The sequence below is a fragment of the Protomyctophum parallelum genome (genome assembly GCF_964188405.1).
Source record: "Protomyctophum parallelum genome assembly, chromosome: 18".
In the NCBI taxonomy this organism is placed as follows: domain Eukaryota; kingdom Metazoa; phylum Chordata; class Actinopteri; order Myctophiformes; family Myctophidae; genus Protomyctophum; species Protomyctophum parallelum.
Window position 1 is genome coordinate 21958197 of NC_139716.1, and position 17528 is coordinate 21975724.

The window sequence follows — 17528 nt, forward strand, 5'->3', positions numbered from 1 at the left end:
GTCTCCAAAAGAAAGAAACGATGGGCTGCTGGGGTATCCAGTAGCATGGCCTAGTTTTATTAAGTGATTTATTAGTGATTAGCACTCGCATTACTGAAGTAAGAATAAGCACATGCTACTTCTGAGAAGTGGCATGTGCTTAAATTCACATTTAGAAAATGTTTCAGATTAAAAAAAAAAAACACATCTGAGATGATGGAATGATGATGGTCATGGAAGGGGAACCTTCCATGACTGAAAGCTTCATGGGCAAAGATAATCAACTTCAAAATCTCAACAAAAATTGGTTATAATGACCTCTCAGTCATGCGAGTGTTTGAGGCCTAAAGGTCATCACAGTATCGTTCAGCTGGATTTTAAGACCTATTGAAATGAAAAATACATTTTTATACCATTTTGTCACAACTGTCTTGTGTCATGTAAAAAGAATTATGAAAATAACCGATCCACAAGCAATGTTTTGAAACGTTTCACCACTGATGAATCTCCACCGTTTATTTGAAAAGTTGATACGTGGATAGCTGGATACTTGACATGACGTGATCATTTTTGCAAAGCCACACGACCCACCGCCACCCACTGGGAATGTTTGCTGCATGCATGGTGGAGAGCGCCTGGAGCCTGGAGGGCTCAGGAATGTAGGATATGATGTTGTCACAGTGGCTGTGCGCCTCCCCGCTCCTCCTCCTCCTCCTCCTCCTCCTCCTCCTGCTCTCCTGTCCTGTCCTGTGTTCTGTCCATTCTGTGTGCTCGCTCAGGCTTGGGGGGAAATAGCCCTTTGTCTGGCCTCGGCCCGCAGGAGACAATATCCAATGCAGGAATGTAACCTCTGAACCCTACATGACACTCACGCTGGAACGCACAGAGACCGCCGGCCACACACGCATGTGCACGCGCGCACACACACACACACACACACCATGCCGTTTTCCCTCTCAGTGATATTTGTGTCAACTGTCTACGTGTTGCCCTGCCGCATCACCTGCTGTCATTCGCTCTCCCGTCAGGCTGCGTCTTCACCGCTGCTGCCATTATTTCATCTCGTGCTCTGTGCCTCTTCCCTCCTCTTCCCTCCTCCGTCGACCACAACTGTCACTCCTTTGTCTTCCTACACTTTCTCACGGCTCCCTTTTTTTGAGTGGTGCAACCACTCCCTTAGGGAGCTATGTGTGTGGGTGGCTGGCTGGCTGGGTAGCTGGCTGGGTGCGTCTGAGCACAAAAACAGCACGGTTGTTTTTCACCACCTGTGCACAACCTAACACACACACAAACACACACGCACATATTAACTGTATATATGATGATTTTGGGTGTCCCAGTACAGTACAGTACAGTAGAGGGACCCTCACATGGTAACTGTCATTTCTCAACCGTTTCGGACGCGTGGCGGCTCGCTGGAACCGGGCACCCTGGGTGCGTTCCTGTGGGTCTGGACACAGAGTTGCACCACTCACTTCACACGGGTGTGATTTTTTACCTCTCTCTCTCTCTCTCTCTCTCTCTCTGCCCTCAGGGGGCCATCATTATCCATGAAGTTTATGAAGAAGGAGCGGCCTCCAAAGACGGCAGACTGTGGGCCGGAGACCAGATCCTAGAGGTATGCCACAAGTCCTGTCCACGTCCAACAAGCTCACACAACCAGAGTTGTTTTTGGCAACACATTTTAGTCACCTGGAATGGCTTTGTGTTAGTCTGGTTTTAGTCGACTAAATATCATAAGATTTCAGTCGACTAAATCTACAGTTAATTTAGTCGAACAAAATGTATTTTGCCGTCGTGATGACTGTTTTTTTCACTTGCTGAAAATAGACAATCTACAAGCCCACAACGCTGTGACGCGTTGTGGGCTTGTAGATCGTCTATTTTCAGCATGCAACTAATTGTAAAATGACTTATACTGGATCTCTTGTCCACTAGTCCCTTCCTAACATTTTAGTCTAGTTTTTATTTGTTGACGAAATTGTCAGTATATTTAGTCTTAGTTTTAGTCATCGTAGCTTGGTTTTCATTTAGTTTCCATTTAGTTTTCGTCAGTGAAAAAAGGTAGTCGACGAACATTTTTCGTCTTAGTTTCAGTCGACAAAAACAACACTGCACACAACGTGTCACAGTGAACACGTGAGGCTATGCCTGAGTGAGCCATAGTTTAGACTAGGACGACACTTTGGTGGCTATTTTGTTTGCCGTCGAGTTCACTCGAAACGCCCTTAAATGAGTACAAACTGTAGCTCTTTTTTGTTTGTTTGGTACTTTTCGTCTCAGTGTCACTTGAGAGGTCGAGGGGCCAATGCCACGAAACAATGTTGGCAGTAAAAGGAGGCGTTACAACAGGTCCGAAACACAAGCTCTAATTAGGAATGGCCATGTAGAACAGTGGTTCTCAAACCTTTTCTTGTCTGGAGCCCGGAAATTGTATTCAATTCAATGTATTTGAATGCCGAGCCCCATCTGAAAGGATTTTGTGTCAGGGACAGTCACCATAAGAGAAGATTTATGTTGTTAAGCATTCTCAAAATGTTTTTTGTTTTTTTTTAAGTCAAAAATAGCAGATCTACAATATGGTGGAAGTATAAAACCAACTCTCCTGACCTTCACGCCGATATCGGCCCGACTCGGACGTACAACCTGTTGTAGACGTTGCCGTGCCGTCAGGCGTTGGAGCTAAAGTACAAAAAGTAGAAGTAAAAAGTATTGGAAATACTCAAGTAAAGTACAAATACCTCCACATTTTACTTAAGTAAATGTACTTCAGTTACTTTACACCACTGCATACAAGGTTTCAGCAATGATATAAAGACAGAAGAACTGCTGTCGACAGGGACAGAACGTACGTAGGACCAGTGGGTGAAAGTACTTGACAAGAGATCCTCAACATTAATGATGTTTGATAGGCTGAGTGACACTGTGCCAAGGAGCTGAGCTCTGTCTGGAATCGCCCTCCTCGTGACCTCCGGCTTTCTGAAGAGAGGGAGGGACGGGGTGGGGCCAGAGTGTTAGTTATGGTAGCTCAATCAATGGACCCGAGTACACGCACGCACATACACACACACACACACACACACACACACACACAGGTTTTATTACTCTACTTGGTGGTGAATGGAAGGTGAATGTATCTGAGTGTAGGTATTCCCTTTTTTTAACTCTATTCCTAAAGCCGAGAATAGCCAACCGTGCGCAGCGCCTTAGTATAGGACAGGCATGGCCCAAACCCTTAAACATAACCTCCAAATGTCTAGTCCTAACCCTAACCAGCGCCTGCATCTCTTCCTGATTGTAAGCCTATATAACTGTAAACATCTCTAAACAGCAACTTCTGAAATGTCTATTATCGAAATTCTAATACACTTGTGGAGGAATTTGGCCCTCACAAGTGTAGTGATTGCACGCACGCACACAGCGCACACACGCTCACACACACACACACACCCTTATGACTTAAATGCCCCCCTGCCATTCACTGGTGGCCCAGAGCCGAGCTGTAGTATTCATGTCATACTATAGGGTCAAAGAGGACAGCTAGGGGAATCGCTAACGGCCACCCATTCTGCACGCACAGCAGAACCAATGGCATTATAGCAGCACACCATTCTCTCCTCCTATGGGAAAGAAACACTTTGTGTCCACGGTTTAAATGTAATGGGTTATTTCCCTCCTTTAATGTTCCCAGGCTAAACATTGGCCCCGGCAGAGGTTCTCACACACGCACGCACACACACACACACACACACACACACACACACACACACAATCACACACACGTGGGAGGGTCTACTCCTTGTGAAGAAAATAAATTAATTCATGTACTTTATTCTTGAATACAATGAATGGCTCACAATGTGGCACATCATGATGTGATGTATGAGCATGTAGATCTGCTATAGTTAAAAGTAATTAATGTTGGACAAATCTGCCCAAAATAGGGTTCCCAGGGTTCATGTATTTGCCATACTGGTTAGCATTTCCCACAAGGAATGCATGTTTTAAAATCAGCCTAGTCTCTCAAGCCGATTTATTTTCTAATTCCCAACTGCTTCTGATGGCAGTTAGGCGGAACATTAGAACAATGTGTGAGCCATGAGTCTGACCAGAAGCATGGATGAAACATATCCCCACCGGTGATCAAAATGAATGACCTGCGTATGCTATTAAAGGTGAAAATACGACTCCCGATCCTGACGGCCTTTACTGCATGTCACCCCCCATCTCTCTCCCCATTTCCTGTCAGCCTACTGTCTGTCCCTCCATAAAAAAATAAGGCGAAAGCCACAAAAAAAAGATTGCACTTGAGGACAGTATGTTCTTAGCAGTGTTGAGTTTGTTTCGACTAAAACTATGACGAAAGATGTTCGTTGACTACCTTGACCTTGATCTAAAATCGGCCATTACGACCCCATCAAGGCCTGCCAAAATATATGTTTGTCTAAAATCTTATGATATTGAGTCGACTAAAACTAGACCTAACACTGAAACATTTCAGAAGACTAAAATGTGACTAAAACTAAATGAAAATGTATTCAGAAAAGACCACGATTGAAAATCAACACCACTCACTCAACACACAGGTGAACAGCATTGACCTGCGCGTGGCCACGCACGACGAGGCCATCAACGTGCTGCGGCAGACGCCGCAGAAGGTGCGTCTGACCGTGTACCGAGACGAGACCCAGTACAAGGAGGAGGACCTGTGGGACGCCTTCACCGTGGAGCTGCACAAGAAGCCCGGGCAGGGCCTGGGCTTCAGCATCGTGGGGAGGAGGTAAGGAGTCTCCATCAGGCCTCCCTGATTATACCACACACCATTTACAATTTAGGCATTTAGAGGTCACTCTTAATCCAGAGCCATTTACAGTAAGCATGAACTGTGAACAACACATGGTAAAAGGTCGTCGAGGCTAGGGCAAGTGCTACAGCAAGTAGCACCTGAAGAGGTGGGTTTTCAGACTACGGTGGAAGATTGGGAGTGTATCTGTCCGTTCCGATTACACTGGTGTGTTTTGTTCCGCTGCGTTTTACGTATCCGAAAGTAGTACGCCGTCATTGCTGTGAGCCTGTCACCAACACCCCACTAGACTCCACTAGACAGTTGCGAAAAACAGATACATTCGACGCCGGTCAGAAAAAAGGTTATACGGACGAAATATTTGGCTGCAGTGTGCAAACATAATTGACATAATTTGTGTTCCATTTTTTGTCTTTGCCTTTTTTTTATGCAGATCACGGAAACGCAGGTAAAGCAAAACCCGTAGAGGTTTAGAGACCCATGCTTTTCTAGAGCACATACCGAGACATATCGCTGGCATCTGCTATTTTGCAAAGAACCCTGAATCATTTTAAGAACACAAATGTTGTGTGTTTGAAAAAGCTTGAGAACAACTGCAAATACACATACAGACGCACGCACGCACCCACACACGCACGCACAGACACACACATGTCCATAGACTTGACTTGGCGCATGAAGTCATTTCTGAAAGCCTATAGGCGCCACCCCTCAAAAAAGCACTAGTTTTGGACATACAAGGTTTCCCTCCCCGACAGTGACCTTGACGTCCCTCTCCTCACTAGCCTGTTGGACCCCGCGGGGGCTCCAGACAGAATGTCTTTCCAGTGGTGATTGAAGGGTACATTCTGGACAGCAATAGGTATCTTAGCGTCTAACCTGGCTCTTAACCCTGGTCCCTGTCATAGTAAATCACGGCGGTTTGCTACACATGCGGAAAAAAACAACTGCTAACTGCTGTGGAAAGTAACTAAGTACGTTTTGTACTTATTTTTTAGGTATTTGTACTCCTACTCCACTATATCTTAGAGGCAAATATTGTACAATTATTTGAAAACTTTCTAGATTTTTATTATTATTATTATTATTATAAAACATATACATTAACGACTTCAGCCCTATATACATTTCGACCATTTTAAAATAGCCGATCTACAAGCTCACGACGCCTTGTGAGCTTGTAGATCTGCTATTTTCATAAGATTTTTATACATTTGAAAACTTGAAATGGGACATTCTGCATAAAGAGTACGTTGTACGTTTATTACTTTAAGTAGATTTTGGTGCTGATACTTTTTTACTTTTACTCAATTACATTTTAAATTCAGAGGTATTTCTATATTGCAGTATTGATACTTTTACTTAAGTAAAAAAAAAATTGAGTGCTTTTTTCCTCCACTGCTGCTAACTCCAGGGTGGAAAACAACAGCGTAAGAGAAAACTTAAAAAAGTGAACCCTTGGCTAAAAGTGAACGCAAAAGCTAGCAGTTAGTGGTGAGGAGCTTGTGAATGTCACAGCCAAGTGCAATCTGGCAGGGGGGGGGGGATCGAGCGATCATGTTGCTTAATCACAGCTTTGACTTGTAATTCCACGTCGTGGAGGAGATTGGCACCTGAGAAATGCAGAGTCAACAGCAGTGGCGTACACTTGGAAAAATCCATAGGCTAAGCGTTTCTCTCGTCGCGCTGTCGTCACCAGTTATAGTTTTTCCATAGGTCTGCACTTTAACACGTTCTATTCAGACCTGAGGACGAGTCTACAAATGCCTTCTAATTCATTTTTAAAAAAAAGAAATTGGAACACATTTTTTTCACCCATTTCTTCACCCCTTCAACCTGTGGTACGTGTACCACTAGTGGTACTTGAGCCCCCATCTGGTGGTACAGTCTGAGGAGTCGCCCAAAAAAGACAAACGTGGAATGAGATATTAATTCAGGTAGTTGTTCTGACCAAGCAATTCGAAATGCCAGTTGAAATAGGCTCTCCAGCTGTGCTGAAATGAGCATGACCGCAGACCATAGCCGACCGTTTCCACTGGACACACACTGGTCTGATTAACCCAGTCTGACCTGAGATCAGATTCATACGAGGTTTCCACTGGACACACACTGGTCTGATTAATGGAAGTTTTGAGGACGGATTAATCACATTAGAAATTATCATCAGTTGTGCTGATCCCGTGATTAGACAGAGTTTAGTCAGAGCAGCAGCATTATTGGAATGGAACAAAAACAAAACAATTCAAATAATACATTACATTTCCCTCCTGTGTTAACTGCATAGCTGAATAGCATGGGGCAGGTCTACGCTCCTGTATTTTAACATCAGTTATTACTTGGAGAGCCAGATATGGTGGTACTTGGAGAGCCAGATATTTTCTGAGGTAGTACTTGGTATAAAAAGGTTGAGAACCACTGATCTAATGTAATCCTGGGCGCTACACTTCCTCTGCCAACCTGGGGAGGGCACTGACATCATGCTTCCTTCTATGCATGAGGAGTCCAAGCTGCTTCTTTTCACCTGATAGGAGATAGTTAAAATCTGCTAAATCAGCAGTTCTCACACTTTTTCAAAACATTCTAAAATAGCAGATGTACAAGCTAGTATATCTGCTAATTTATTTTATTGACAACGCAAACTATCATCTAAAATGACAAAAATGCTTCCCCAGTTTTGCAGCCACTAGCTCCGGTTTCACCAACCTTGCCTTTGTTTGGAAAATGGAAATATGGAACTATATTTTTTTGGCGTACTAAACTTCTAAAAATGAAAGCACCAGCACAGGATCACAGATTAAGAATGTCTGATGTAATGTAGTCCACAGTTAAAATGATCCTATGATAGTATGAGAAACATTATGTTCCCAGTGGCTTTTTGCAAAGATAAATACAGGAGAGGGGAAAAAAAGAAAAAAACAATTTGAGGATGGAATAGACTGAAAGTAACATTTTTAATTACATACAAGCATTTTCAAGCAAAACCATTAAACTATTTGTTCTTGTAATGTCTGCTTTCTAATTTGCTGTGGCCGTACTGTACCCTTCATATATTTTCATGGGTATAATTATGCAGTGTGTGGGTAGGCTCCTCGGAAATGTTTTGCAGAGGACAGGTCTTGACATTGACGACGGAATCGTCTAAATGTCGGTGTTTTCAATTACACAGAACCTTGAGCTCAAACTGTGGGCTTAAAAAGTATTTCATCCTCCATCCACTCCATTTAGCAAGACTGTGTTTCCCTCTAATCTCTCTCTGTGTCACAAAGGCGAAAGGGATAGAAAAGGTTCCGGACCTCTCAAATCACTGCAGACTCGTGCAGAGGTCAACAATTATGTCCGCACACGGACAAATGTGTATGTCGCAAAGACTGGTCTTGTCCATGGCAAATTTTAGGGGGATTTCTTGTATTTTGTATGTCTGTTTTGTTTTTTCCAAGATTTGTTTTTGGCTTTTCTGCCTTTATTGATAGTATCAAGTGAAGACTGACAGGTAAGAGGGAGAGAGAGAAGGGGAAAGACATGCAGCAAAGGTCGTCATGAGCGGGACTCGAACACGCGACACGCTGTCAGGCCAAAGCCTATATGTGGCATGCGCCTGGACCACTTAGCAGCCGCGCTACGAGCTTGTAGATCTGCTATTTTCCAATAGCTAAAGCATAACATAATCCTTAAAACACCAAAAGGGGCTCCCGCCTAGAATGGGTTAAATACAGTAATAAACGTTAGTACTTTTGTTCCCACCAACGCAGGAATGACACAGGAGTGTTCGTGTCAGACATCGTGAAGGGGGGCCTGGTGGACAGCGATGGCAGACTGATGCAGGGAGACCAGATCCTGTCCGTCAACGGCGAGGACGTCAGCGCGGCCACTCAGGAGGCCGTGGCAGCCATTCTCAAGGTATACAGTACCTCCACTGCAGTGTTGTTTTTGTCGACTAAAACTAAGACGACTTACCTTTTTTCACTGACGAAAACTAAATGGAAACTAAATTAAAAACTAAGCTATGACAACTAAAACTGAGACGAAATATATTGACAATTTCGTCTTATTCAATTCAAACTATAATTTGATTCAAAACTTACTGACACATGTATTTAATGTGTGGCTGAAACGTGTGTGAAAATGTGTGTGTTGTTCCAGTGCTGTGTGGGGCCTATCCACATGGAGTTGGGCAGGTTCAAAGCTGGACCCTTTCACTCCGAGAGAAGAACATCCCAGTGCAGTCAGGTAACCGTCCGTATTCCATACTATATCTCACACCTGTCTTCCATTTTACCACTGGGTTAAAACCCCACAGTTTGTTGACCGGGGCCCTCCAGGGCTCTATACTTGCCCCTTGAAGAGAGGTGAAACAAGAACTCAAATGAGTAGTTCACAGTATAATATCGAGTGCCCGGTTGGTAGAAAGAATCTTTAGAAAGGGATACCAGGCAGCCCTCACTTTTTATCCATTTTGAATTCCTTGTTTATTCACTTGTTTCCCCCCAGCAGCAGCAGCAGCTCGTAGGCTATTTACGCAGAATGTTCGCACATTATTTCATGCCCAGAAATGGGACGATAGACAATAAGCAAGCACAGCTTGCTTATTATTTATTTTTCATTTGTTTGTTTGTTTAAACGTTATTTGCCAAGGGTAGGTTTGTTTAGCAGGAATGCTCTTTTTCAGCAAGGCCCTGCTCATGTGTCACAGTTCTTACAAATATAGACGCTGACTTTCTTTCTTTCCTCAGATGAGTGAGTCGGGCAGCGGTAAGGTGGGCCCTCATTCACGCTCTGAATCCGGCGGCCTTCAAGGTGACCTTGACAAGCGAAGCAGAAGTCAGGAATGTAAGCATTTTTATATTGTCTAGCGCCATGCGAACAGACCATTACTGCTGTCTTTCCTAATTCATTCATTCATCTAAGATAAGCCATAGAGCCCCATTAAAAGGCACCGCCCAAGGCTGCAATGACTTCAAATCAATGTAAGCTTGTAGATCAGCTATGTATTTTTTTCCAACGAAGTTAAGTGATTAATCAGACTAATCGATGTACTTGATTATAAAAATAATTTAAAAAAAGCTAAACAAATGTCATGTTGATTTGTTGATATTAATGTAAAAAATACTACCAAAAATATGTTTCTTGAATATTCGATTGACCAACATGACCAAGATTAAGTCTGTTCTTGGTTTCAATATATTTTCAGTTAACTGCCCAGCCCCATAGCCTTGCCTGTGAACATAGAACCAGAATCATGGGGGCGCCCGCTGGCCAAGTGGTCCAGGCGCATGCCACATATAGGCTTTGACCTGACGGCTGACGCGTGTTCGAGTCCCGTTCATGACGACCTTTGCTGCGTGTCTCTCCCTTAGAGTATATATGAATAGAGAAGACATCCGAGTTCTCCTTCCATCCACTTGCATTAAGTTGCTCAAAAGCGCATGAGGCGATTTCACTCCTCCTTCCGGGTAGGAACAGATTGCATTCTGGGATGGATTGGCCCCAAACACATGAACGCGCTGCCGTTGACTATCATTGCACGCGTTCACGTGCGTTCCAGGTGCGTTCACGTATGAAACGGCATTCACGTGTCATCGTGAACGTGCACAATGATAGTCAACGGACCAGCGCGTTCATGTGTTTGGGGCCAACTGCAATACCTTAATTCGGCCACTATGTCATTTCGCCTCAGGGTTTCCTCTGGGTGCCTTCTCTATTCATATATACTCTAAGGTCTCTCCCCTTCTCTCTCTTTCCCTCTTTCCTGTCTATCTTCATTTGATACTATCAATAGAGGCAGAAAAGCCAAAAAACAAAGAACCAGAATCATAACACATCGTATCCCCACCAGATAGCATCTAGGAAGGGAGACGACCTGATGTTTTTCTTGTGTTCTCTTCACCACACACAGCTCTGGAGCGGCAGGACGTCAGGGCGGTGGAGTTCACTAAAGGCCCCGCGGACTCTCTGGGCATCAGCATAGCAGGCGGAGTGGGCAGTCCTCTGGGCGACGTGCCCATCTTCATCGCCATGATGAACCCCACTGGCCTGGCCGCCCACACCCAGCAGCTCAAGGTACTTGTGTGTTTTCCTCGACCTAAGACGAAAAATACCTTTTTTCACTGACGAAAACTAAATGGAAACTAAATAAAAACTAAGCTATGATGACTAAGACTAAATATATTGACAATTTCGTCAACAAATAAAAACTAGACTAAAATGTTAGGAAGGGATTGGTCGACAAGAGATCCAATATAAGTCATTTTACAATTAGTAAAATGTGTCTATTAGTCTATTATCTACAATAGCGTTGTGAGCTTGTAGATCTGCTGAGAAAAGTGAATTCATTACAACTGCATCAAGGGCCACCAAAACACATTTTGTTCGACTAAATCAACTGTAGAATCTTATGATATTTAGTCAACTAAAACTAGACTAAGACTAAAAACAACACTGCGTGCTTCAGGAGGCACGTGCACACATAAACAATCAAAGGGGGCTTGAGCCCCTGCCCTTTTACCTGTCTGTAAGAAAAAGCCTGCCCTTTTCAGACCACTATGGTGGAAGAAAGGCAAATGCCCCCCTTTCCATGCCATAGATACCCAAAGGCAGCATTCAGGAGAATTGCCTTTTTACAAACTCTCCTGAACTTGAACACAGCATTTTGCGTTGAGATAGAAATCCATGCCGTACGTATCTTCAATAGCTAAAGATCTGATATGTTTGCTTCTTCTTAGTTTTAGCTAAAAGTGTCCTTTTATGGAATTTAATTTCAAAATGTAAAACCTTAAAAAGATGAGTTGAGTTACAGGTTACAGCCAAAGGAAAGGATTCCTTCTTCAGTGAGGTTTGTGGGGTCCATTTAACCACTTGAACCAGAGAATCCTACTCTGGGGGGGGGGACATTAGCCAAAAATAGCAGATTTCCAAGTTCAGTACAGAGTCAACTCCAAGGTCCAGTCTGAAGAGTTGAAGTGGTTAATACCCAACCCGTCTGCCGTCTCTCGTTTCTGAGTTCCTCGGTCATGCAGTGCATGACCGAGGGAACTACAAACATATCACATCCAATCGGACCTCGTAATTCATTTTTGCCCCCTTGAAGACCTCTACTTCAAAGTTCAGACATAACGTAATTTCCCCTCTCAAGATTATTCTTTTGGAGTACAAACAGAATAAAGAATTTAAACTTAATATGCAAATAATGCCATTGTGGGATTTAATCTGAATCAGAATGTACAACTATTCCCACTCGCTTTACTCATTCAGAGATCTACAAGCCCTCTCATAGGTCAAGAGACCACAGCTTTTAGCCGTGACCTCCAGCCTGCAGTGATTCAGTGAATGGACATGATAAAGTGACAATTGCAACTCTGTTTGAGACAGACTGGAGGAGGACAATGGCCATAGCCATTTGGAACAATAAATCTCCCACTGTGTCACCCACAACATAAAACCTAACAGAATAGAAGCCCTCACTGAAATGAACTCGGCACACACACAACACTGTTGAATTGTATATATTCATGCTGCTTTATCTTTTCGTGAGCAAACAAGAGCGTCAACTGAGATAGCCTAGTTGAATACTGGCACGGCCTAGCTTCTGTATAATGCAATGACTTTATGACGTCGGCTGTTTAGTGGCAGCCATTGTAGCCATCCTGATGTACTGCAGAATTATTTCTGTGGTAGTACACGGAGTCTGTTGGAGATAAAATAATTAAGCGATAGTGTGTGAGCAACGGTTCCTAATTTGCAAGTTTGTGTGGGCTTCAGGGCAGTCAAAATCATTCGAAAATACTGTTCATTTGAAATATAGAAAAGATAATTGGTGCCATTATGAATTCACTGATTTTGCAGTGAGTTTATAATTATTATTATATTATTTGTCCACCTTTTACAGAATATAATCCCAATCCCAGTAGGCTGTTTCTGTTTCACATGTGGGGCTGGGTACTCGTTTCCATTTGTCAGTGTAAAAGGCTGTGTTCATCCCTGTGTGCTGCTGCAGGTTTATGAAGCATGTGCACTGAAGTGCTGTCGTTGTGTGTCCTGGTCTCTCCAGATAGGCGACCGCATTGTGAGCATCTGTGGAACTCCAACCGACGCCATGAGCCACACGCAGGCCGTCAACCTGCTGAAGAACGCCACCGGTACCATAGAGCTGCAGGTCTGTCTGTCCCACCGACGCACGCACGCACGCACGCACGCACGCGCGCGCGTGCACACTCCAATCCGATCCGATCCATTTAACCCAATTAGAGTCTGAGGCCGATTCGTCAAATGCCTTCTAAATCAGTAGTTCTCAAACTTCAGCGGAAAGAAATCTAATAAAAACTTTGAACACTGCTTTGAACACTGCTCCCCCGGTTTTAATCGGTTCATAGAGCACAACAGTGTTGAACCAAAGTGCTGTGTACACAAAAAATGTAAAAGCTAAAATAAAACAGATTAAAGGCGCAGTGAAATGAAAAAGACGTTTTTCACACTTTTAGACCATATCCGTGGTCATCATATGGGCATACCTAACAATGGTGGCCAATTGTTTTTGAAAATTCTCATTTCTGTGTGTTTTTATATCAAAGGTCCATAAAAACGATTGCATTATTTATTTATTAAAACGAAAACGTGCTGCGTGATGACGTGTAGAGATACACATCGATAAAAGCCAATAACAATGAAGCTCACCCGTTTAATTCCCCATATTTGCGCCTCCGTCCATCACAGCTGCTACTGATTACAGAATACTCAGTTTTTATTTCCATTCAAGATATCATCCAGACAGTGTATTACTCGGTTTCAACTCAATCATCACGCTAAAATATGTATCTGACAACTGATTTATAAACAAACACATACCACGCTGTTGCGTATAGCATAGCTAACGTCCCTAGCTACCGTCCCATCGCCTGAAGGGATGCGACGCTCTGATTGGTTCAGAGACTTCAGACCGGTGTTTCATGTGGAAACACCATTTTCATGTTGTTCACCATTTCCGTTTCGCTGCGCCTTTAAAACAATAAAAAGGTTAACAAAACAAAAAACCACAAGAAAAGGATAAAATACGTTAACATATCGACTCTCGGAAGCATAGCTCTCAGTCTGGGTCAAAAGCCAAGGAAAACAAGTGAGTACACACAGATTGGGCGCTCGGTGGCACAGGATTAGCCTGGCGATGGCCATCCTATTCAAGTGGGTTCACCAATGTGTTCCCCCTGTGGGGAACATTTGTGAATTCACATGAACAGGATGGCCAACGGCAGGTTAGAGCTGGAGGACATTTCCTGCCCATTACCGCAGGAGTCTATAGGGCACTGTTTCCCAGCGGGCCGGGGCCCATGTGTGAGTTCGCAGAATCATTAAATTCCAAAAGACTTTAATCAATAATAAGTAGTGAAAATAGCCGAACTATAAGCTCACAATGCGTGTAAATGGGGCTGCTATTGTAACTTTTTTTTTGCCAGCCCATTATTTCTGGCTTCTGAAATCACGCCTCTACCGTCCTCCTCCGCTGGCATTACGTCATCCTGGTGAAAGTCCTCGGGGTGTCAAGTGAAAAGAGGCAGCCTTGACGTTACAGATAACAACAGACATGTGTCGTCTGTGCTCTCCCACATGTATACTTTTCACATTCCCTAAGTGGTGTGCCAAGGCCACACATAGTTATTGCAATATACAATTACAATACAAGAAAGTAGTGAATTCCTATATATATTTTTTTTCCCCACTATATTCTGTGCCCTACAAAATATATATTTTAAAGGGATTGTGACATTAAAAAAAAGTTTTGGAATTGTTCTTATTTTTTTTAGGTTTTCTAATCTCAATTGCACCCAAAAAACATGAACTTTTAACATTCAGTAGATTTTCTGTGATCTGGGGTTTTCTGGCTGAAACTAGGGGGGCAGTCAGACAGATATTTTGTGAAGCCTATAAGGAAATCGCGATTCATATAATGGCCTGTTGTGGCGCTGTCATTGGACCCAGAAAAACCCATAGCTCCATAGAAGTCCATGTATTTGGGCCCAACTTCACCTAGACTGTATTACCTTAATAAACATGGTCATGAATACTTTCTGCTTCCAGTCACTAGTTTAAAGTCTCATTTCTAATGTCATAATATTCTTTTTGGAAAATTATGGTCCCATTAATTTAAAAAATGACCATAAAGTCGCGTATGTTCTGAGGGGCGTGGCTACCGTTACAGTCTATGATCGGGATTCCCCTCCCACTCGAGTCAAAATAAAAACCAACGGAGAAGAAGGGGGGAAGTCCCGCCTCGTGTCTGGGCCAGCCAATGGCCAGCTGGGCCAAAACGGAGCCATCCAATGGCCAGCTGGGCCAAAACGGATCTAGAAATATGGCGATTTACATCAGGAATTACCATAGAATTACAGGCTTCATTTTACATCCATGTTAGACCCGGGGAACGCTTTGTCCATATTTTTTACAGTCTATGGCTGAAACAGGTGCTCTGATTTGCCGGCAGTAAGTGATGTAAAACCCTGCAAATCCCATATATTATGTCAATGGGATTTGCCAGCAGATGCAGAAAATCCACTGAATGTTCAAAGTTCAGGTTTTTTGGGTGTAATTGAGGTCATAAAACCTAAAAGAAAAATAAATGAAAATGAATGTCATAAAACCTTTAACCGCCTGCTGTCCCTATTTTGGGCATGTCATTACAGGCAAATAAGTTTACATTTCTGCCTTTTTTTTATTTATTAAAATGTCTTTACGTAAACATTAACAACATAGCCTTATTTACTGTATACTTAGTTGCGTGCCGGTGTTGTGTGCTCAGTAAACAGTAGATCTACAGATTGTATATCTGCTATTCACCGCAGGCGACACCAGTGTAACAAAGTATAAATCACGCTTAGATAGAGAGGGGAAATGAGAGAGGGGGTGGGGTGGGGGAGGGGCACATTGTAGGGGGGGTTGGGGGGGGGCACATTGTAAGTTAACACAATCATCAGAGGAACAATGACACATATTATCATGTGAAGGAGTTGGGTTATCTTTCATTTATCAGTGCATTCAGTCAGTCAAAGGCTTCCAGCACTCGACACTGACACCCCATAAAACTGGTCTATCTGCTCTCTCTCTCTCTCTCTTAGCACAATGGCACGAGTAAATCATCCACACGGCACACAGTGCACAATCCTTAAGCACTTTGTAAAGCAATGAGGTTTATCTGGACAATACATCAAGGCCTGCAACGATTGTAACAGAGTATTGCACCAATAAATCCAAAGGGGTCCTTAGAGGCGAGAGGGATGCAGGAGGTCCCCAGCTACATTATTGATGATTAGGAACCAAATGGACTCTTGTGGGTTAGTTACAGTGTAGATTGGGGTCCCAGAGAGGTCAACTGTTATGGGGAGTCCCTGGTCCCTAGTCCATTTATCTTTTCAAAAGGTCTATGACTTAATATACGTTACAGTGCCGTTATGTGGGCGTCCTTGACATGCCAAACCGGAATATTTTGGAACCACTGAACTAAAGCATCATGTGTGTTTGTAGGTGGTGGCAGGGGGTGACACCTCAGTCACCGGTCCCTCTCAGGAGCACCTGGGTGCAGGCCTCACGCCAACCTGTATCTTCCAAGATGACCTCGGGTATGTGCAGCTTATTTAAAAAAATTGGTTATCACTCTAACGTCTGTCTGTCTGTCTGTACGTACGTACCCCAGACCTCTTCAGTATAAGACCATTATACCTCTAATGTCTGTCTGTCTGTACGTACCCAGGCCCAGACCTCTTCAGTATAAGACCATTATACCTCTAATGTCTGTCTGTCCATCCCCCAGCCCTCCTCAGTATAAGACCATTACTCTGGACAGAGGACCAGACGGACTTGGCTTTAGTATCGTGGGAGGGTATGGCAGCCCCCATGGAGACCTCCCCATCTATGTGAAAACCGTTTTCGGAAAGGTGAGAGAGTGGCTTTATTCTTTCACTTTATTTCAAAGAATGGGGTCCATACATCATCATTATGAGCTGACCACCCAAAGTGGTCACAAATAGTTGTTTTGAGGTTTTGATTCGTCTGACTCGTAACGTAATCCACATCAACAGAAGATCCAATTCTGTGAGTTTCTCAGAATGTTCTGCAGGTTTTAGGCTAGTCTTTCATAAAACTATTCAAGAGACTAAAACTAAAATCTAAATTTGCTGCCAAAAAAACACGTACAAGTACACACCGCTCTCGAAATTCAAAATGTTAAAGGTACTGTTAAATATTGGAAACATTTGCAGAATGTCTCATATCAAGTTTTCAAATGTTTAAGAAAATCTTTAGAAAATAGAAGAACTTCAAGCTTCATGTGACACATTGTGAACATGTAGGTCTGGTATTTTCAAATGGCTGAATTGTATATACAGTAGTTCTGAAGTGGTTAATGTATGTTTTGTAATAATAATCCAAATCTACAAAGTAGCTAGTATTAACTAAAGTTTTCAAATAATAATTGTAGTGGAGTAAAAGTACAATATTTGCTTCTGAGATGTAGTAGAATTAAAAGTAAAAATACCTCAAAATTCGTTTTTTTAACCATTATTTTAAACTTTATCTATTGACCTGGTGCCGCGCTACGAGCTTGTAGGTCTGCTATTTATTTTCTTAAATCGTGAAAATGTGGCGCAAATCTTTGAATATTTATTCCTTGAGAGAGAGCGTTTTTAACTCAAATCTTTGCTTCTGAAAATATATGGGAATAATTGCTTTGAAAATACTATGTTGTAAAGAAAAATCAATAAACATA

The 17528-nt window shown here is 42.9% G+C and overlaps 1 protein-coding gene across 2 annotated transcripts in view; it reads left to right on the forward strand.

The window, feature by feature from the left end:
• mpdz (multiple PDZ domain crumbs cell polarity complex component) overlaps nt 1-17528 on the forward strand; it is an 85870-nt gene that overhangs the window by 63405 nt on the left and 4937 nt on the right. For both annotated transcript variants that reach the window (XM_083788351.1, XM_083788352.1), the window contains 9 exons: nt 1514-1597; nt 4566-4759; nt 8533-8680; nt 8924-9010; nt 9514-9610; nt 10677-10840; nt 12828-12932; nt 16289-16383; nt 16575-16698. In XM_083788351.1, coding sequence (XP_083644477.1) covers nt 1514-1597; nt 4566-4759; nt 8533-8680; nt 8924-9010; nt 9514-9610; nt 10677-10840; nt 12828-12932; nt 16289-16383; nt 16575-16698 — 1098 coding nt within the window. The remainder of the gene's footprint in view (nt 1-1513; nt 1598-4565; nt 4760-8532; nt 8681-8923; nt 9011-9513; nt 9611-10676; nt 10841-12827; nt 12933-16288; nt 16384-16574; nt 16699-17528) is intronic.